Source organism: Grammomys surdaster, unplaced genomic scaffold, assembly GCF_004785775.1.
Source record: "Grammomys surdaster isolate TR1022 unplaced genomic scaffold, NIH_TR_1.0 132, whole genome shotgun sequence".
Lineage (NCBI taxonomy): Eukaryota > Metazoa > Chordata > Mammalia > Rodentia > Muridae > Grammomys > Grammomys surdaster.
Window position 1 is genome coordinate 6,185,546 of NW_021604590.1, and position 20,627 is coordinate 6,206,172.

At 43.7% G+C, this 20,627-nt stretch overlaps 1 protein-coding gene across 1 annotated transcript in view; it reads left to right on the forward strand.

Moving 5' to 3' along the window:
- The window catches only part of Ptprm (protein tyrosine phosphatase receptor type M), a 627,614-nt gene that overhangs the window by 550,444 nt on the left and 56,543 nt on the right, over positions 1 to 20,627 (forward strand). Inside the window, exons 18-20 of the mRNA XM_028762235.1 lie at positions 56 to 132; positions 2,426 to 2,462; positions 19,277 to 19,374. Coding sequence (XP_028618068.1) covers positions 56 to 132; positions 2,426 to 2,462; positions 19,277 to 19,374 — 212 coding nt within the window. The remainder of the gene's footprint in view (positions 1 to 55; positions 133 to 2,425; positions 2,463 to 19,276; positions 19,375 to 20,627) is intronic.

A 20,627-nucleotide genomic window follows, 5' to 3' on the forward strand; every position in this document is an offset into this window, starting at 1 on the left:
CTCTCTCTCTCTCTCTCTCTCTCTCTCTCTCTCTCTCTCTCTCTCTCTCTCTCAGATGACCACTCTCGGGTACGGCTGCAGATGCTGGAAGGGGACAACAATTCGGACTATATCAATGGCAATTACATCGATGTACGTATCTTAAAACAGTCAACACATCACAGACCTTTTGACACATGCCACACAGGAGATCTACTGTGGAGTTGGTAGATGTGTGCCAATGACCATCCACAGCAAGTGTCGCTACTCCCCACACTCCACAGAATGTGGTCACTGCAGTCTCAAGTCAACCCATTTGGGGAAAAACATCTTATTTCCTCCCTACACCCCCTTCGCCTACCCACACTATGTGGACTAAGAAAATGTTTTTATGTTTTTATCAACAACTTAAAATGTTTGCATATTAATGGGACAAAACCCTCTAATTGCTAATGCGGTGATTTGCAGGCTGCCGTCACCGCCATGCTTTTAAGTTGCCTTCAAAGTCATCCGCAGCTGTGCACCAGGACTTCCAAGGCAAGCGAGGCGTGTCATTAAAAATGCAAGCTGTTTAATTATTGAAGATGGCTGCCTTGTTCATCCTGCGTCATGTTAACTTAATGTCTTACATTAGGATAAATTCTTTAAGAGACAGCATGTTTTTAGCTGAAAGGATGAATGAAATCAGAAGCAGAAACCCAGGGTACTGTGCAGTGCCCTGCAAGGCTGGAGCCTCCTTGAACAGATCCAGCTTCCGTGTCCTTTCCAGGCATGTTACATTCTGGGTCTGGTTTTCAGTCCATTAGCACTACCAGGCATCCATCTTACCTACGTTCATGTTAGGCATCTCTGATCCCCAAATCCCAAATCTAGAAACCCCACAATAATCTCGTGACATTCTGCAGTCAAAGCTCAATATGCAGCTTAATGTCACCAGTGAGAAGGGCTTTGCCTGCACCTTCAGCCATAACATACCGACATTGTTTCATGCAGGGTCAAACAGCTATACAGATTTCCTTTAGGCCATGTGCATAAGCTATACATGAAACACAAGTGGCTTTTATGTTTTGGACCCCATTTCCAGAGTGTCTCATTAGATTCCTTCATATCCATCGTTAATCAAGAAAACATCCCCATAGACCTGCAAACAAGGCTGATCTTTTAGAGGCATTTTTTCAGTTGAGGTTCCACTTCTCAGATACATGTAGCTTCATGTCAAGTTGGCAAACCAGCCAGCACAGGATTTTAAGGGGATGTTCAGCTGATACGTGACTCAGATGAGGACTGAAAAGTGACTAAGGTGCTTAGTAACGTTGGCCATCCTGGAACAACATGGGCTAGCTCAGCTCTTGTCTCCTGGATACCGTCTAAGGTATTAGACTTGCAGAATAAGCAAGTTAAAGTTCCCTCCCTTGTGGGATTCACCACTAACAAACAAGTAACTCTCTAAAGAGTTCTATGGGATAGCGGTCACAATTCTGTCTTTTGAGATGCGAGCCAAATCAGTTATGTAAGAGAATCACTGTCTTTCTTCTTCATCACCTTTGACTGGAGAGCAAAAATAATTTAACAGATATTTAAAGTATCTGAGAAATCTGTGGGGTTTTCCTCCAATTTTTTTTTCTCTGTTTTCCAGTTATCTTTGTTGAACAGTATTTAGGATAATCTCTGGGGGAAAGAAATGTATTAAGGTCTACTTTGCTGCAGTATGTTACCGGGTGTAATTTTCTCTGAACTGACTTTTATCTTTCCCAGATAGTTCTCCGAAGGTGCCTTTGCCTCTTTGGCCCCAGTTTAATCTTTCCTGCTTCCTACAGGTTCATGATTAAAGGAACGGGTCTTACATAATCTCTCATGAGCAGTGTTTGAGAATAGCTCCGGGTGTTGCTATTGATAAAAATGTCTATATTGATAGAACAGAACATGCGTTAAGTCCTTGGCACATCGCCAGTAACATCCCAAACGCAAACAAGTTTCTATTGCAAATTCCCAGCCATCCACACCTTAATAAGAGGCTTGGTCGTTTCAGTTCAGAGAATCCATAAATTGATAGCATCTGCTGCTCATCCATCATCTCATGGCCAGGGTAGAATGACGTCGCTTTCACTTGCTGCATACTGTCCAGAAGGTTGTACTCAGTGGACCTTCACTTAGGAAAACAAACTCAAAGCTGCTGAATCCAAAAATTAAGCTATCAAATGACTAGTAACTAAGGTATTTAGTAACAGAGTAACAGGGGCCATCCTGAGATAGCATGAGCTAGCTCAGCTCATGAAGGCGTGTCCTTCCTGTCTCCTGGATACCTTCTAAAGTATTAGACTTGCAAAATACGTAAGTCAATGTTCTTGGCATTTGGACACACAGCCATTTCCACAGACCCAGCATATGACTTTTGTGCTGCCCGATGACTTTGAATTTATCTAATTTTTTTTTCACTTATCCTTAGGGCTATCATCGACCCAATCATTATATTGCAACCCAAGGTAAGTTCTTTTCATCTCTCTTACCTGTGTTTTGTTGCTCACCAGTCTCAGTCACTTCAAACGTATCACCCACACCCTCATGAAAGTATTTTATGTGCAATGTGTTGTGTGTCCTTAGCCATTGGCACACGCGCCCTTGTTTTCCCAGCAGAAGCTTGGTGTTACAGTCACTTATTCAGAACTACATATTGAAACCATAAAGAAAAGTACGTGCTCTCTGATTCATTAGTGAGTTCAATCCAAATAGTTTTGGAATTTGTCTAATATTTGCAAGAATATAGTCTATATTTCCCACGTGTATATGGAGAGAGATGGGAGAGGAGAATGCCCTTTAATAAGTAGCTGCTGACAACTGTCTATCCAGCGGTTGACTTTAGGGGGCAGCTGTGAGGTGGCCCACGTGTATCTGAGTAGGTGCAATGTACAGAAGTCAAGAGGCAAGAAGTGTTAACCAAATTGGGATCGGATAGAGGCTGTTCTAGTGAGGTGGTGCCAGATCAGCAGGAAGACGTGCAAACGATAAATGATTGTGATCCAGAGATGGCAACGATGTGTCCCTCAGTGTTTGACACTGATGCAAGACGTAAATCCCTCCTTACTCTGTATCCCCCAGTGGTTGGCACTGGCATAATTAATTGTGTGGGGAGGGGTTACTCAAAGCAGTGTAACCGCACGCTAATTTTATTCCCAAGAGATGATAATATGGATTTTCACCAAGTCTCTTTAATACACAGGACATATCACAAATGTACACTCTGAGTCGTCTCTCCCCTCATGCTTGCCCAGACCCGTCAGTATTGATTTTTTCCCACCAATATCAGACTTTGGCCTTAATGATAGTGGAAAGATTTCTGAAGACTGAACGGATCTAATTTAAACCAGATCTGTTGGTTTTCAGTATGTTACTCCTGTCCACCCTACTAAATCTTCTCTGTCCAAAAGGCAGTTGATCGATGGTCCTGTATGGGCATTATCTGCCTCTAAATGATACAGTCACACAGTGGTAACATGCCAGACTCATGACTCAGCAAGTTGGAGAACCATAGATAGAAAGTAGTCACTGTGGCTGCCCACTTAGAGTGAGGACAGGAGGGATTTCAACCTCCAGGCTCACAGCAATGGGTAGCTCATGGGAAGGGGTAGCTCAGATCTGATCATATTTCACAGTCACAGTGTGACCCATGGAGTGGGCAGCAGGTGGGATGAAGCCATCAAGGACCAACTACTCCTTCACTGCACTTGCGAGAGCTCCTACTGGCTTCCTGATGGGCAGCCAAGGGCATCTCTGTAAAACAGCTTTATTGTTTAGCTGCCTTTTAAAAATAGACCTTAGGAGAATCCTGCTTTAGCTTTTAGGGAAAGACAATGACAGAAAGCTTCTAAGTCTGCAAGTGGATTTCTGTTATGATGGGTGTGGTTTGTGAGCACTGTCCTGCCAGCCTTCTGCCTGAGATGCTCACCCTCTCTCTTTCTCTCTCTCTCTCCCCCTCGCTTTTTCCCTCTCTCTCTCTCACTGTCTCATTCTCTTTTTATGTGGTTCTGTTCTTAACTGACACATAATTGTGTCCACTTACGGGTGCAGCAGGACACTTCAGTATATATTTGCAATATGTAATGAGCAGGTCAGGATGATTGGTACATCTTAGACATTTTCCATTTGTGTTGGGAGCATTTTGAAGCCTTACTAGCTGGTCAGCGGTTGTTAATTGGCATCACAGTGTCATTTAGCTCGTGGAAGCTATTCTGCCAGAGTTGACACTGTAGCTTGGTAGTGGTGGCGGGGTGCTTGCCTGGATGTGTGGGAGCCTGAGTGTCATCTGTATTCCAGAAGCCACCCCTCCTGTGCAGCTGTGCCTCCTCACTCAGAACAAGCCATTTCCAGAGTGCACTCAAAGCCTTCCTTTCCGAAAGGGAGCTTGACCTTCTCAGGCCTGCACTACCTGCTCCTCCTCTGAATTCACGTAACTTATAAATAAATGCAGGATCCAGCACCTCCCTTCTAGCTAATAAGGCTTCTCACTACTACACAACATTGAAAGCAAGTTTTCTATGATATAATTTCTTAATTAATGTCTCTTAATTAAAATTCCCTTAAGCACCAACATTTTTACCATTGTCAGTTTAAAAAAAGTATTATTAAAATGAAGTCAAATTAATTTCAAGCTGAAAAGCATTAGAGATCTAATCTTTTATACTGTGAGCCATGGTCAGCTGGAGTCTGAGCTCTTGTTGGTTTCTTCTGGGAGTTTCTTGCTAGTGTGTTACACTTGTTCCCCAAAGTTTATGTGTGCTGACCTTCCCACAATTTTAGTATTTATGTTACAAATGACTCAATGACAAGAATATACATGAAGAGGTCCCAAGACTGCTGTTTATTTCCTTAAAATAAGCTGCTTTAGAGACACATACTATAGTCATAAGGTCTGGGTCCAAATCTAGTGCCATCACGGAAGTTATCAGAGCCTCCTGAATTTATCCAGGTGGAAAGAGTGTTCAGTAACTAGCCATCAGCAGAGTGGTTCTCTATGCAGCCCAGTTTTCCATTCCTGTGCAGAGCGCATCAGTTTGTTGCCATGAGCAAGGAGGTAGGGCACCAAAAGTATCCACAGACTGTAGCCAAGGAAGCCAAGCTAGGACACAGAAGAACAGGCCCTGAACTCCAGTACCTTACATGGTAAGGGTCACATTCACCCATGTGAATGGCACCTACCTGTGAGCTATCAATTAACCTTAAGACAGAGCACAGCTTCATGGTTAGGAAGGTGGGTGTCATGCACCTAGAGACTAACAGATGTCATATAAACATAAAATTACCTCTCCCTTCCCTGGCCTTGACAATGCACTGAACCCACAGGGAGTTTGCCTCACTAGTCAGACAATAAAAATATAAGATCTTTAGTAAAAGCTAGAGGCCTGAACTTCACTTTCTCCCACATGGAGAAACCTGAACTGGACATTTTTAAGAAGCCTTGCACAGTTCTTAGAGATTACCTTGCGATACATGGCATCGAGACAGACAGCATGTGACTCATCCCCTTGACCTTCTCCCAACCTGACTTGTCCCAGAGCATGTGGTGCTGGCCCTTATGCTGGAGGATGTTGAGCCATGCCCACAGAGAGTACAAACATGGACCTAGAAAAGTAACATGAGATAGAAAATGTCTGTGTCTGTCAGGCCATACTGGGAACAGCCTAGCAGAAGAGTCTACACCTGCAGCCAAGATGAAGCCTTCGGCAGAAGGTTGTTTCAGAGCCAGGACATCAGAAGGAGGAACAGGGCTCATTAACTGACTCAGTATAGTACTAACCACGTGGTCAGTGCCCCACACCATGCAGATGCTTAATAGACACACAAGAAGCACAAGCACACAAAGGAATGAGCCAGAAGCCATACTCTACCATGTGGTGAGTATTCAGCCAGGTGGAAAGAAGTCATGCTGGTCCCACGGGGCCCCTGCCTGGGGAACATATGTCTCATCTCCAGTGATGTGTTTGTCTCTTCAGGAAAAGGCTGCCCAGCTCCTACTCATTTGTTCATATGTTCATGTGTTTAGAGAACACATTTCTTTAGATATGTCTTTAGAAACAATCTGAATTGTGAAACTAATTTGACTTCAGTACTGTACCTGTCTGTAAATGCAGCCCCACCCCCTCCCAAAAGTGTGTCCTATTGAATTAGTTTTGGTTGTTGTCCTCTGGCCATAATTTGAAAAAGAGAAACCTGGAAATTTTTTTGCTTCAGAGATTTGCATCCAGGGGAAAACTTCAGTGTGAACATGACAGAAATTAGAACAAAGGTTTCTGAGGGGTCAAACATTACAGAGCCTCCGCCACCCAACAGCATAGGAAATGGCTCTAGTGATCTCCAGGGTAGCAATCTACCTTTCTTGTGTGTTTCTTTCACATGCTTTCTGTATTCCAGACAGATAAATTGGCTTATAGAGTCCCAGCCCTGAATCCAGCCCAGGCCTCAGAAGTAGTCAACATTAAGCTACAAGGAGTGCCACTCTCTGCGGCAGCTGTTCTTGAGATGTAGAGTTGTCAGGGCTCTAGCACCCATTCCACATACTCTAAAGAAACACTAGTTCCCACATCCTGGCCTTCATATGGAGGTGACTACTTGAAACTGATTCCCAGTGGAACTGATAGGACTGTTTTATTTCATTAAAAACTTGCCTTCAGCACACACCTTTTGTTTCTCAGCCCCAGCCCCAAAGAACCCTGGCTCTGGCCCCAGTGAGCCCTGATCCCAGAGAGCCCCAACCCCAGGAAGCCCTAACCCCAGCAAACACCAGCCCCAGCACACCCCAACCCTAGTGAGCCCTGGCTGTGGCCCCAGCATGCCCCCGCCCCAGCAACCCTCCCTCTCACCTCCCAGTTCTCTGTTGCTCTTTCTCTTGTTTTTCCTGGCCAAGTGGCTTCTGCATCATCAGCCAGTTGCAGGTCTGGTTAGGTCTATTCGTTATGTCCTATTTGAGACTTGTTTTAACAACACTCCCTAGTGAAATGGAGCACTCTTCAGCTTCCAACATTAACAAGGATGAGGCTTTAAGAAAGAAACTTTTGTGTGATTTTTGCACAAACAGAAATCACCAGACTAGGGGTTTCAGCCACACTCATGGGAGTGCTGCCCAAGGCACTTGTTCATGGCTTTCTTAGAATGAACAGTCTTGGCAACAGTTTATCCAGAAAATTAATGACCCAACTTTCTGTCCAAAATCATTGGCCTAATTGACCAATGATCTGATTCATTGCCATCTCTCAGGCCTGTATTCCTAATAAACCTGTACTGAGAACCTTCAAGGACATGTGCAGACTAAAACAGAAAGCCTTAAACAGAGGGATGGGGTTCCAGCCACTTATGTGCTTACAGAGCAGAAGTGTGCCCTTAAATAATAGACCTTAATTCATACAGAACAACGTAAAGATAGGTAATAATCATGCCTAAATGCTCTTTATTTGGTTTTAATTTTTAATTTTCCTTTCAGTTTATTTTGAGATGTTTACGGAATATAATGTTTCAGTCTACATATTCATCATAGAGCAATAATACCAGGGTAATTAGTCTGTCCATCATCCAGATGTGTATCGTTCTTATGTGGGAAGAGCACTGAAGATCTTATTCTATAACTAGTTGGAACATACAACCCTTGTTCCCTACTACATCACTCATAATAGCCAAGATATGGAATCAGTGTGTCTATCGATGAATGGATGGATGTTTTAAAATATAATATATATCTATATATTTATTTATGAGATATGATATAAATGCAATACATACATATTTACTTAAAATATGACATATATATGTTTATATAATGTATCAAGTCAGCTAGATATAAAGAGAAAATATGGCATGATCTCTCTTACAGACTGAATCTGAAACCATCACTCCAAAGACTTCTTAAATCTTTAAGAGGAATTTAGGTACATAACTCATTTAAAGTTAAAAAGACAAAAAGTACAAAGCTTTAGACTTGTAAAACAAAAATTTTAGCCTCCCAGTCTATCTTCATTGATTTTTAGGGATTTTTAGTAGAAAAAAAGCTGAAACTCGAGAAAGAATTGCATCTAAGTGACCTGTGTCTCTACACGTGGACCTGAATCATGTTTGCAGAAGTAGCTGACAACTGTGTGGAGCAGTGTTCATAATGCAGAAGGCTGTGTGCAGTTCTCAGCGGAGAAGAAAACCAATACCAGACTTAAATACTAGAACAAAACACATAGATACTTGGGGTCGCCTCTTTCTCTTTTTTCAGGCTCATCTCTTTGAAAAGAAAGAGTTATGACCTAATTTCCATATATGTCCCACAGTGCTGGCTTTCCCCTGAAAGGCCAGGCCATCCAAAGCTCAGAAACCTCACAGTCACAAAGTCACCAGTGACCTCCGAATGGTAGTTTGAGCTTATCCTCAGACAGTGTACTACACAAGAGCCACTTTGAGGAACTGTTGTACAGTCCAGTATTCCCTGACACAGTTTATCTGCCCCACTTGAGGATTTAAAAAAAATGAGTGTCAATTCAGTTTACTCAGTTTACTCTGTCTCTTGGCTCCACTGCCGGAAATTTCCTGATGCTAGACTCTCCACTGCCGCTGAACATTTGGCAGTGCCTGCCCTCAGCTATGTCTAGGGAGCCAATTTATCTCTATTTTATTCATTTATTAGATTTATTATCTTTTTTGTTAAATAAAAGAGGATCCCACTTGTGTAGCAAGGCAAGCTTAGTTAAAGAAGATGGAGACTAAGGAAAGCTTCTACACCTTTAGCCCTGAGGCATGCGAGCACAGGTCCCTTCCTCTCCTGTTCCCTTGACAGAAGGCAGGCGATCCTCCAGGTTGCCACACCACTCCAGACTCTGAGTATCTTCTTCCTTTTCTTTCTTTGATTGCCTTCCCTCTGCTCCTCTCGATGCAGCCTGCACAAGTGCCTGCACTGTCTTCTGAGCGTTCTCTTTGGAGACCAACACTGAAGAATGTTTTGGACCACAGCCAGTGGGAGGCCCTTGGGTTGAGGATACCTGTCATGTACCTTCCTTTCTGTTGCTTAAGCTTTGTCCCGTGCCTTCTCTCCACTTCTCTGGCACAGAGCATGAAACTTATGCCATGGACCAGGGACCAAAAGTCCCAACAAACTCAATGAGTGACTGCCTCGTAGACTGGTAGTCCCTATGCCATTGATCCTTTCTTTCCTGTTACAGTTGTTCATCAGGGGCCTAATCTAAGCATGCTCCACTCAGACCTGCCTTGTCTGCCTTTACCAAGCCACCTTCCATATTAAGCACCATCACATCAAGCACCGTAGGAGTCTTTGCATTCCCAGACACAGGGGTACCACTGCCAGCCGGAAAGCTTTGCTCAGCTGCTGTGGAGGCATGATTCTGGAACAATGCTGAGTGCAGTTCACAGAGAGAAAATACAAATAACAATCCATGTAGACAGGGTAAACCAGCTCTCCCAGCAGCCTCTCAATCAACATCAGCTACCACTCTGCCCACCGCTATGATGCTACCTATCTGGATGACACATCACCCAGTGTCGGGGATAGTTCAGGCTTTGTCCCAAACACAGTGACCACTCAGCATACTCACACAGCAGCATGAAAGCAGTGCATTCTGCACCTGTCACTGCTTGCTTCCTTCCAGAAGGATGTTCCGAGAGAGCTGCCTGTGTCTCACTCACATCCCAGACCCCCTTCAAAGTACAAAGATTGTCATCACTGTAAACATTTGAACAAAGGTAATTTCAGGTTAAATGGAAAATTAACTTGATCACAATCTGGATGAAGCATCTACTTCACCTTGGAAAAACACAATATTTGAGACCTTGCCCATACCCACACCCTCATATGCAAACACATGCAAACAGGAAGCATAAATGAACAAAACTAAAGACATCCTCTGTGACTCTTCCCCCACCCCAAAACATCATGACAAGCTTAGATCTCAAAGATACTATTTCATTTTCTTGTGTAAAGTTCTGGGGGTCTGAGTGGGCAAAGGAAGGTGGCATTCAGAAACTCAATTTATTCTTAAAATTTTCTTCATCTTTTTGTTTTGTTTTGCTTTTACTAGTACTTAAGATATAGTTAATGATATTACAGAAATGCAGGAACTTGATTCTACTAAAGATAAGTTCCAGAAAAACAAAATCATGAAAGTCTATGAAACAAGAGAGAAGGAAGAAATTACAACAATGTCTAATTGTCGAAGGATCAACATATTGGAACTAATGATAGGCAACCATAGTTCTTAAAATGGAGAAGACGAGAATTAACATATATCAGGAAGACTATGGCCATCAGTTGAGTGTGTCTTTATAAGAGAAATATGGGGCTGGAGAGATGACTCAGTGGTTAAGTGCTGGCCTTACAAGCATAGTAACCTGAATTTCAAATCCCCAAAACTCACATACAAAGGCAGAGGTGGAGGCATGTGCCTGGGACATGGGAGACAGACAGGGCTATCCCTAGTAGCCTCTGAGCCAATGAGCCCCACCCACATGCTAAAGCTCCAGACCAGTGAGAATGCTTGTATCAAACAAGGTGGAAGGTGGTGAAGGACACCTGAGGATCTCCTCTGTCTCCCCCACACATGTCATGCCCACAGGTATCAAGAAAACCCCCCCACAGACACACACGTATGTCCAGACACATGTACCAAAACCACACATATGTACTGTATCATTCTTTCAGACTTCTGTATTTTTAAAGTATTTCCTAATCATTTGGGGGGGTCCCTAATTATTTTTAATTGAAAAAATAAAGGGAGCTAAAACTGAATTATTAATCTAAATAAATGATGAAGAGTTGTAACCAAAATTATGGACAGAAGATTCTGAGGATATGTATGTATATATGTATTATGTATTATGTATTATGTATTATGTATTATATATGTGTGTATGTGGCTTATATACATTTACAGCTTACTCCTAATTAAAACCAACTTAGCCTTTCACTGATGAACATTGAATCAGAGTTTCATGTGTTTGTGCTATACCCAGAGACAAATAATCCTTGAAACGAGTAAGAGAAAAACATACATCTTTTCATTTGTATTTCAGCCTAAAAGGAGAGGTGTTGGTGATGTGGAATAGAGGCATGTGGCTGAAAGACACAATAGGAAGGAAATATGGGCTCGGCTCCAGGTCTGGGAGTAACACACAGCACATGGCTGTAGAAGAAGTACAGCCATGCACCTGCCAGTCAGAGTGAGCGCCAGCCCTGCAGTACAAACACCCCCGTGGGGAAAGCAGGGAGTGTCCATTGCATGGAAACCACAGGACTCTCTAAAGTAAAAACACTGTCTAACCATGTTATTAAGTCACACCTTCTGACACCCCTTCTAAAAAGAAAGCTTTATTATAGCTTTGATGCCAAGTTCCTTCTCTTTTACACTCAACAACTAAAATTCCAAGGGACTCGGGGAACAGTCCCTAACTCCATAGAATTCTAGATGTGAAGTGGGTTTGCTTCAGTGCTGTGCTTAGAAATCAGTATCTTGTCATGCAACCATGTCCATTTCAAAATCGGGTCAAATAAAATACTCGTCAGTTTTCCCCCCATCACAGGATAACTGTGTCTGCCCCTCCCTCTGGACTCTCCTTGTTTCTTGTAAATAGTCATTTTTCCACAACAGTCTTCATGTTTGGGAAATGAGGAGATCGTACCCAGCCACCTCAGTTCTGCTGCTTCTTTTTCACAGCCGAAACAAAAGACTATTCATAAAGTTCTACACACTGCCATAAGTAGCCTCAGGGGAGAGCAAATGGTTCCATCAAATAAGTGACGTTAAGGATTATTAATGCGGAAGCCAGCTGTGCTCCCTGCCATGGTTATCACACCTGACCGTGAGGCATGGTGCCACCTTTTACCTTGTACATCTGGCTTCTGCAAAAAAATGAAAAGCCACTAAATCTGAAATTATGAGTCTGAGTGTTATGGCAGTAACTTGCTGAAAAATCACGTAAGGTCTTGTAATGAAACCGTACTCTGACACTGCTGAAGGGATGTCTGATTCTCTGACTGTTAAGTAACTGACTTTATAACGCCTACTTTATTTAGTTCATCACCTTCAGCAACAGTTCCAATAATGGATCAGAAATTTAGGGCCACTTTTTTCTGTACGTAGCAGGAGCTTTTACAGTTAATGCACGAATCCCAGGCATGGGTCTTCACACTGTCATACTGTACCTCACAAGTACCCCAGATTATCTGTTGGTATGTCATCTTGGGTTCCCTCCCCTTCCCTCTGTCCTTGTACCACCTCTGTAACCCCTGATCCAGACCATCACCAATCAATCCCAGCACTTCAATAGTCAGGCACACACACAGGGCTCCTGATATTGGACTGTCCCTAGCTAGGTATTTCCACCCATTCGAAGGGTCTTAGTGTATCATAGTATATTTCAAACTCCACCCCTCTCTGTTTTGATAACACTTCTTCTTTTGTTTGTTTGTTTGTTTGTTTGTTTTTAATTATTTGAGAGAGAAAGAGAAGGAGAGAGAGAGAGAGAAGGAGAGAGATGGCCTATGGAGGCTAGAAGGCAAATTTTGCTTTCCACAACTTGTCTCTCTTGCTATTTCTTTTGTGATACCTTCTGTGGGCTATCCAGCTATCCCGAAGAATTCTCTTGCCTCCCTTCCCCTATCTCTTCCTTGCGGTGATGCGCACCACTGCATTCAGCATTTCACATAGCTTCTGAGGACTGAACTTGGGTTGTCAGGCTTGAGCATCAAGCACCTTCAAACCCTGAGCCAACCTTCTCCTTCTCTGAATAAATGTGGCATGTGGCACTCTCACTGCGAGTCACTATCTGTGTTCTGTGTTTCCCTGTATCCTGAAAGCCGCTTTCCTCTGTCTCCTCTAGACTCTGGCGTGCATCTGAGATTTGCAAGTGGCCGGGGTGATCCTCAGACTCAGCCCCATTTTTTCCCTCTCAGCCCACTGTGCCGATTCCTCCCGTCCTCTGCTTCCTATGGTTACTGATACCCACTCGCAGTGAGGGCTGAGTCACATCTACAGGAAACCCCACAGTGCAGTCTCTACCTAAATCTACTAAGACCGTAAATCACATTCTCTCCTGTTCACCTTTTCTTCCTCGCCCAGGCATGGACTCTGCCGGGACAATGGCCTTCTGGATGAGTCTTTAATACCTGTCTTCTTCTCATAACCACACAATTCTTCTAAAAAGCTCATCTCTTTCCAAGAGGACCCCTTGTGTGCCCCCTTCCTCTCTCAGAGGGTAACAAGTCACAACCACAGAGCATTTCACCTTAACCAGGACCCACAACCCCACCCTTCAGCCTCAGTTTCCCATGAGTATCCCACGAGGCTCAGTGAAGTCTCCAGTAGCATGTCCATTCTTATGCACCAGGATGATATTCCCCACTTCACCCACCACTGATCCGATGATATGTTCTGGTCTCCAGAAAGTCTTCTCGTATCCTCAAAAGAGCTTTGAGGACATTTATGTGGACTTCTTTCAGAATTTTCAGTTTATAACTAAAACTAAGGGCATGCATGACAGCTCCTGGGATTAAAGCATTTGGCTTTAAATCTGGTGACCTAAGTTCAACCCCCAGGGCACACACGGTAGAAGGAGAAAACCAACCTTCATAAACTGTCTTCTGACCTCCATATATGAACGGTGGTATACATACACACACATACACACACACACACACACACACACACAATTTGTGCCCACTCATGCATATGCACAAATAAAAGATAATTTAAAACATAAAAATTTTAAGCATGTAAGTCTATCAATTGTAGGCAGGTAATATATATCCCCCCCACATAAAATAAAGATCTATGTAACTAAAATGGATATTTTTTGATGTGTATTAAATGTAACTTAACTGTCTTACTGTCTTACACAGATCAAAGCAAACCAAATCTCTATGTCTGAAAGGAAATACATGAAACCCTATCCCTGGATTTAATTTGAGAAAATTAGGTATACTGTAAGACAGTCTGACTTCTTTTAAAAGATAATGGTTGCAGCATCTCACCCTCAGGAGTGCTGAACACAGAGTATCCCACAGTGAACCAAAACGCTAAGTCTGACCTCCCAGCGAGATCTCTGAGCAGGCAGGCCACCCTGTCCTTCTAGGGTCAATAATCCAGCTGTGTCTCTTTCACCCCTGTAGTTCTTACTTCTGGGCTATGCCCCACAACCACATTGAGATACACAAAGGTCTCGTTCAGTACAAGAAAGGTAATTACACACCACACAGGCTTCTTGGAGAGCTGGCTTTCTGCAGAGTCCACATAGACATTAAACACCAGGGAGTTAATACTGGGAAAGCCATTCATATTGCCTTTGGAAGGTCTTTGGCTCCGGGGCTCTGCGTATCTCAGTTGGAGGTCGTCCTTGAACATGGGCCAGCTGGGAGAGGGCATGTGCTTGGAATTATGTCTATCTTAGACAATGACTGGCCTCTGGAAAGTGGGGGAGGAACCTTTTCATCCTTGCCTCTGTACTGTTTATCCTTGCCTCCCTGGTGTCACTTGCAGGATCCCAGACATACCTAGCTTCCATAGCCAGGCTAAGGCTTGGCTGGTGCTGTGGGGGGGGGGGACCTTTCATAGATCATTCACAAAGGAAAGCTTCCAAAGAAACCACACTGTTCCCATGAAGGACATTAAGCAATGTGCCAGTTAAGGGCTCAGAATAATGTCCCAGAGAAGTGACTTCTAGCCTAGTACATTGAAACAGGTGTGAACAGTAGCCTCTGAATAACACACAGGGTAGAGTCTCCAACAAGGCGTGTGGCAGAACAGGTTTGGCATTGTGCTCTCTATCATTTGGGAAATAGTTAGCGAGGTCAGGTTTGCTACTTTTCATGGTATATGGGGTCGGAGAGTGGGTGGACTATGGAACACACAGAGGGCTAGGGTGGGGGTACATAAGGCACTGACATTTTAGGTATAGAGGCTGCTGCCATCAGAGGTAGGTAGGGGACACTGAAGGGAAGGAGACAGGAAGCCTTTGCTCTGGGAAAATTCTGAGTGGCTCTGAAGAGCTGAGGGCTGGCAGAGAAGTGTCTGAGCTTGCTGCACTCGTGAAGGTGAGTGTTATTCTGTCTCAGCAGGAGGCCAAAAAACATGTTAAAGGAGAAACTGACCTGATGTAAAACCACTTTTCAAAAGGCTTTCTGTATGGGCCACACGGATTTTTCTGCCAGCTTCCTCTTGTGGCTCTAGGGTATATGCCTGTCTTCCTGAAGCTTGCTCTGTCATTCTCTCGGAGGCCCTGGGATGGAATAGTCAGCTGCACTCCACCTCATTCTAGTACTTGACTGGCAGAACCAGGAGGATAGTGAGGGTGAGCCAGAGGCTGGGAGACCCTCCTTATCTTGAGAAGGAAAGAAGGAAGGGAAGGAAAGACAATCTCCCTCAACTCCATGGCTCACTAGCTGTGTGTTCCAGCAACTTACCATGCTTCTCATGGCCTGTCTGTGATCCTAGGGCAAGGGCAGAGATAGCAGGAATGATTCCATAGGATGGTGAATTGTAAATCTAATGAGATAGTACACTTAAAGCACTTCAAACAGCACCTTGGAAGTAAGACTCCCTCAAAAGATGTTAAATTTTATTCTGTGTACGCTGTGGCAGCATTGATATTTATACCTTGCTTTTGAAAAACTCAAATAAGATACTATGGGTGTTCAAAGGACTTTGACTTTAGTTACCAGTAAAACATGCTGTGTAAAGATTCATATGTGAAAAGATCGTGGTGTAGGTTGCCCACCAGGGTCTGAAATTATAATTTGTAATATCCCTCACCTCCAGTGAACTAGAAAACTCATCTTACGTAATGATGCCCAACCCTGTGTGTCTCTTCCTTGGGTTTGGGAGTGCGTTTCTTATTTCTTCCTGTGTCCTCATTGTTTGTAAGGCTGGATGGTGGTGAACATCCCCACCAAGCATTTCCTTCTCTGTGTGTGCCAACCATTGTGAAGAAAATGGATGTATCACTGGTCAGCTGCTATTGAAATTCCTAGACCTTACTTTTCAAATGATGGAGTCGCATGGGAGAACAACTTCTGAGCCTCACTGTCTGTCCCACAGTGTGAACATCTTTAAGTATTCTTCCACAGCAAATCACAGTGGCTTCCAACTCAGCCACCCCCTCAGTGGAATCCAATACAGAGCTGCCAGTCATACCTGTTCAGACTTGAGTGGGGCTTGCCGAGCCCCCTGGGTGTTTTGCCTTCTGTTTGGGAAATCCTCATCCAAGGACAAGAATTTCCTGTGCCCTTGGAGAAATTCCCAGTAACCCTAGAGGTTTAGGGCAGAGGAACAGGAGCTCCCCACACGTCAGACTCATGGGAATCTTATACCCATGCACGGTTGTAGACTCACTATGTTGGCTCATGATGGTCACTCAGTGCCTTCCCACCAGTGACTATTAAAGTCACATGTAGTCACTATTGGTGACCGTCAAGTTTGTTCCAATTTGGGGTATAGGATGGGGCAGGAAGCACTTATCTCTGCATGATAATGTATCCAGATGTTGGTTAATAATTTGAATCAGGTTGTCAGGTTAAAATAGGGAAAATAGTTGAAAAACAAGATTATAAATCTTACACTAAACCCCCCCTTCTTCCGTGTGAAAGGGAGTAAGAAAATATGTATCATTGGCTTACAATCTCCCTTATTTTAAAGACCATGCAAACTGGGCATATAAACACTCAAACCCCAAGTGACCTCTGACTGGTTCCCATTTTGTGACATCTTTCTTGGTTCATAGAGCCTGTTGGCAGGGTTAGACACATCAGTAGACTCAGAACACAGCTCAGTGGGAAATGACTGGCAAGTAGGAACTTTTGACCACCAGGGTAATGGGCTGAGCTAAGTTGGGAAACAAAGCCTTGGGCAGGTAAACTTGGGACTGAAGTCTGCTTAGAGGTCAGGAGCAACAGTTCAACATCACTGCCCCGAGGCAGTACCTGAGACCTGAATGACCTGGGTCTTGAATGAGCCCCATAAAGGATGGCCCCCTAGAAAAGGTAATAACAATGGATCCTCCAGCTTCTGTAGAAGCATGAGTTAGAAGGGGAAGGCAGAACCAAGACTGACTGTTAGCATTCCTCATGCACATGCAGCTGTATGATCACTTGTTCTGGGATCTGCTGTGCTTACATGCATTCTGTAAGAGAGCACAGTAAACCCAGACATCAAGTTCCCTTCATAGGAGATGTCAATTAAATAGAGTGCTCACTGCGGAGAAGAGCTACGTGAGGATCACTTTGAAAAGCACAACAAAGGGCCATTGTCTCAAACATGGCTGGGAAGCAGGAGGATGCTGGAACCCTTGAGTCTCCCACTGTAGTTCTGGTCATCAGAACTGTGTCTCCATGTTTCGGTATGTGGCACAGGCCTGTATGCCTATGAGGTCACCTCCCTGTTTCAGGGCTTTCTCCACACTGGGAAGACTGTTTGCACGGAGGCATACTCAGTGCAGACTTCTCGTACTGAATAAGTAACAAGCTGTTAAGTACACAATGAGAGCAAAGGACTCAGTGATTGATAGAAGCTGATGTTTCCCTGTCCCTTCTGTAGCCTTCAATTAAACTCACAGAAATCTCCTACCTCTACGGGAGGAGAATGGCACGAACGTGCCTGGGGAATGGCTGAGACGGCTGGCATAGCTTCACAGGAGGTGGCTGTATGTCCCCATCCCCAAAGGGATTAGACACAGAGATATGGAGTACCTGAGTCTGCTTCTACAGGGGTATAGGGCTGTGTTCACTGAATGGCATGGGATAGAGGGAATAGCACATGTAGCAGAGAGCAAGGGGAAGGACTTGGAGAGATGGAACAAGAAGCTCTATACCACAGAAGCTCTATACCACGGAAGCTCTATACCACAGAAGCTCTATACCACAAAAACTCTATACCATAGCCCATTGCTAATTGATCCCAGGTAACTGAAGGGATCCCTCAGTGTGCTGCTATTGCTATTTCCAGACATGCACATGGAGATGAACTTTGATAATACTAAATATACCTTGCTTTCCCTCTGTTGCTTTGTTATTTATAAAACGTTTTCATTTCAAGGGTCCTCAAAGTTGCCTTGAAATATGTTAGTGTAGTCGTCTAAAGAAGGCAACGCTGAAGCTCACCGTGACTACGTAATTTGCCACAAGTCTCTCCCTCCCCCCAACACATGCACACACACACATGCACCCATACGCACACCTCAATTTCAAACACCTGCAAAATCAATAGTCTGCTAGTGTCACGATCCTTTAAGTACAGGAGGGCATCAGTTCTAAATGTGCCTGAGTACTTATGTGATCCTCCACAGAGAACATGCCTTTCCAAGCCCCTGAACTTGTATTTCTCTCACCCCTTACATTTTTTTCTTGTCTTCTGTATACTGTCAGTTCTATACCCTCCAGTATGCATGAGCTTGAGGCAGGGTTTGTGTACTTTTTTCAGGCTCTAGTGGACGGTGCCATGTGTAGGCAGCATTATTTGGATTCAATAAGTTATTTAAAAATAAATAAGTAAATGAAGAAGAGGAATAGGACATGGAAATGGGGGAGAGAAACTTTATGATATCAGCACTGGCATTCTGTAATACAGCATCCCCATGGCACCACATACCCCACCCCCATGCCACCATGTACCCCACTGCCACTTTTTTGTGTTTGTTTGTTTGTTTTAGCCAAGCTACAGGAAAGAGTTCCGAATGGTCAGATCTCAAGGAGTTAAGGGAAGCAGATGCCTGGTCACATTCTGCCAGGCATCTCCATGTTCAGTGGGAAGCACTCAAACAGCTGCTTCAAACTCTTCTCTCTCACTTTAGAAAGTCATGTAGAAAGAGAAAATAGATTAATTTGACTGATGACACCAAAAAAGAAAAAATATTAGAAACAAGAAAAGGCCATGTTTCCTACAGGGACTCATTTCATCCTGCATACCACTTCCCTGGGATAGCTGCCAATTGTTAGCAGGAAGAGTAATGGTAGCCGTTTTTAAAAATTTCACTCCTGAGTATCACGGAGATAAATAACTAAATGATGGAGAAATCGCTTTCTTTCACGGTCGTAGTTTAAGAGGAGTAAGAGAACTCAGATGCAGATAATATTGGAAGATGTGAAGAAATTCAGCCATGACTGAAACATTGGCTTCTGCTGTGGGTGAAGTTTTAGAAAGAATTCTGTTCCGCATGGCTGCTATAGAGAAGCATCCAGCTCAAAGCAAAGGGTCTGCATGTGGGGGTGAGCAGGTTTCTTTGATGTCCCAGCACTGATCCATGGGAAATGATGCATCTGTTGTGTCTTGTGCAGGACCCATGCAGGAGACTATCTACGACTTCTGGAGGATGGTGTGGCATGAGAACACAGCAAGCATCATCATGGTGACCAACCTTGTGGAAGTGGGAAGGGTAAGATGGCCTGTCCACTGCAGACACCTTTTGGTTCCTTGCCAAGTTAATGATAGAGAGACACGAACCACGCTCATGAAGTATTTTATACACTCCAAAAAACTTAACTTCCAGCCTAACCTGAATGGCTTGGCTATCTCCTGTTGCCAATAGTAACAGACAGGAAAAAGCACTTGATATTTCAAAGCTGCTGTTTTCTGGCTTTGCTGAGCACACAGAAATACCTCTAAGCCTTAATGCTGGTTGGAGGGTGTCAAAATCCTACAGGTGCTACAACAGACATGAGACGGTTGTGTAAGTTAGGGGAGTTGGCTCTGAAAACAGTTTGCAGTGATGGGACCTGTCTCAGAAATCTAGCATGTTTCATGCTTCAGTGTGCGTCTGTGCCCTAAACTATGAACTGGGCACTATAATCTGCCACAAAGATCTGGTATCCCTGTCTTTGGTGTTTATCGGTTTTCATTTTTATTTAACCAGGGGGCTAATGGATAGTTGTAGTCTTAGCAGTGCATGCTATCAATTTACCTCGAGAGCACAACATTTAAATGAGAAAATGTATAGGCTACAACTACCATTTATAATGGGTTCCATTCCATGGTGACACCCAACTGAAGAGCACATTTATTCTTAAGGAAGTTGGTATTTATACCCAGCAAAGGCAGCCTGGTACTTGTCCTAGAACTGAATTATTGAAGCAAGAAACTTAAAAAAGAGGAGGTGATTCTCAAAAGGTATCAGGAGGCACAAACAGGGAAGGTTGCAGATATAACAATTGTCTCAGAAGAAGATCTCAGTAAGTGGTTGTAATTCTAGAAAAGATGGCAGACTAGATAACCAACCTCCTACAAACATCTTGAAATTCTAGATAAATTATGTTTATTTTTAGAACACCATAAAAATCAGGTAAGTATGTAAATAGACTTGTTTAAAACATGCGACTTAAGAAAATAAAGACCTAAAGTACACTAAGGGCTGGAGAGTGGAAAGATTGGACACTGTCATGTGCCCAAAAGCAGGCAGGGGAACCCTGTGTCCATCTTGGTGAGATGTCACTTGATGGTCACGAAAGTCAAGAGATAACATCCTGGGGCCACTGTGTTAGCATAGAACCCAAACTCCAAAGGTAGATGGTCAGAGAAAAGGCAAAGTCAGGGAGGAAGCAAGGAAGAGGTAGAAGGAGAAAGTATCTGCCTCCCAAGAGAAAATTATAGGAGCTTTGCTCTTCACTTAAGATCCAATGGAAAGAGCCTCTG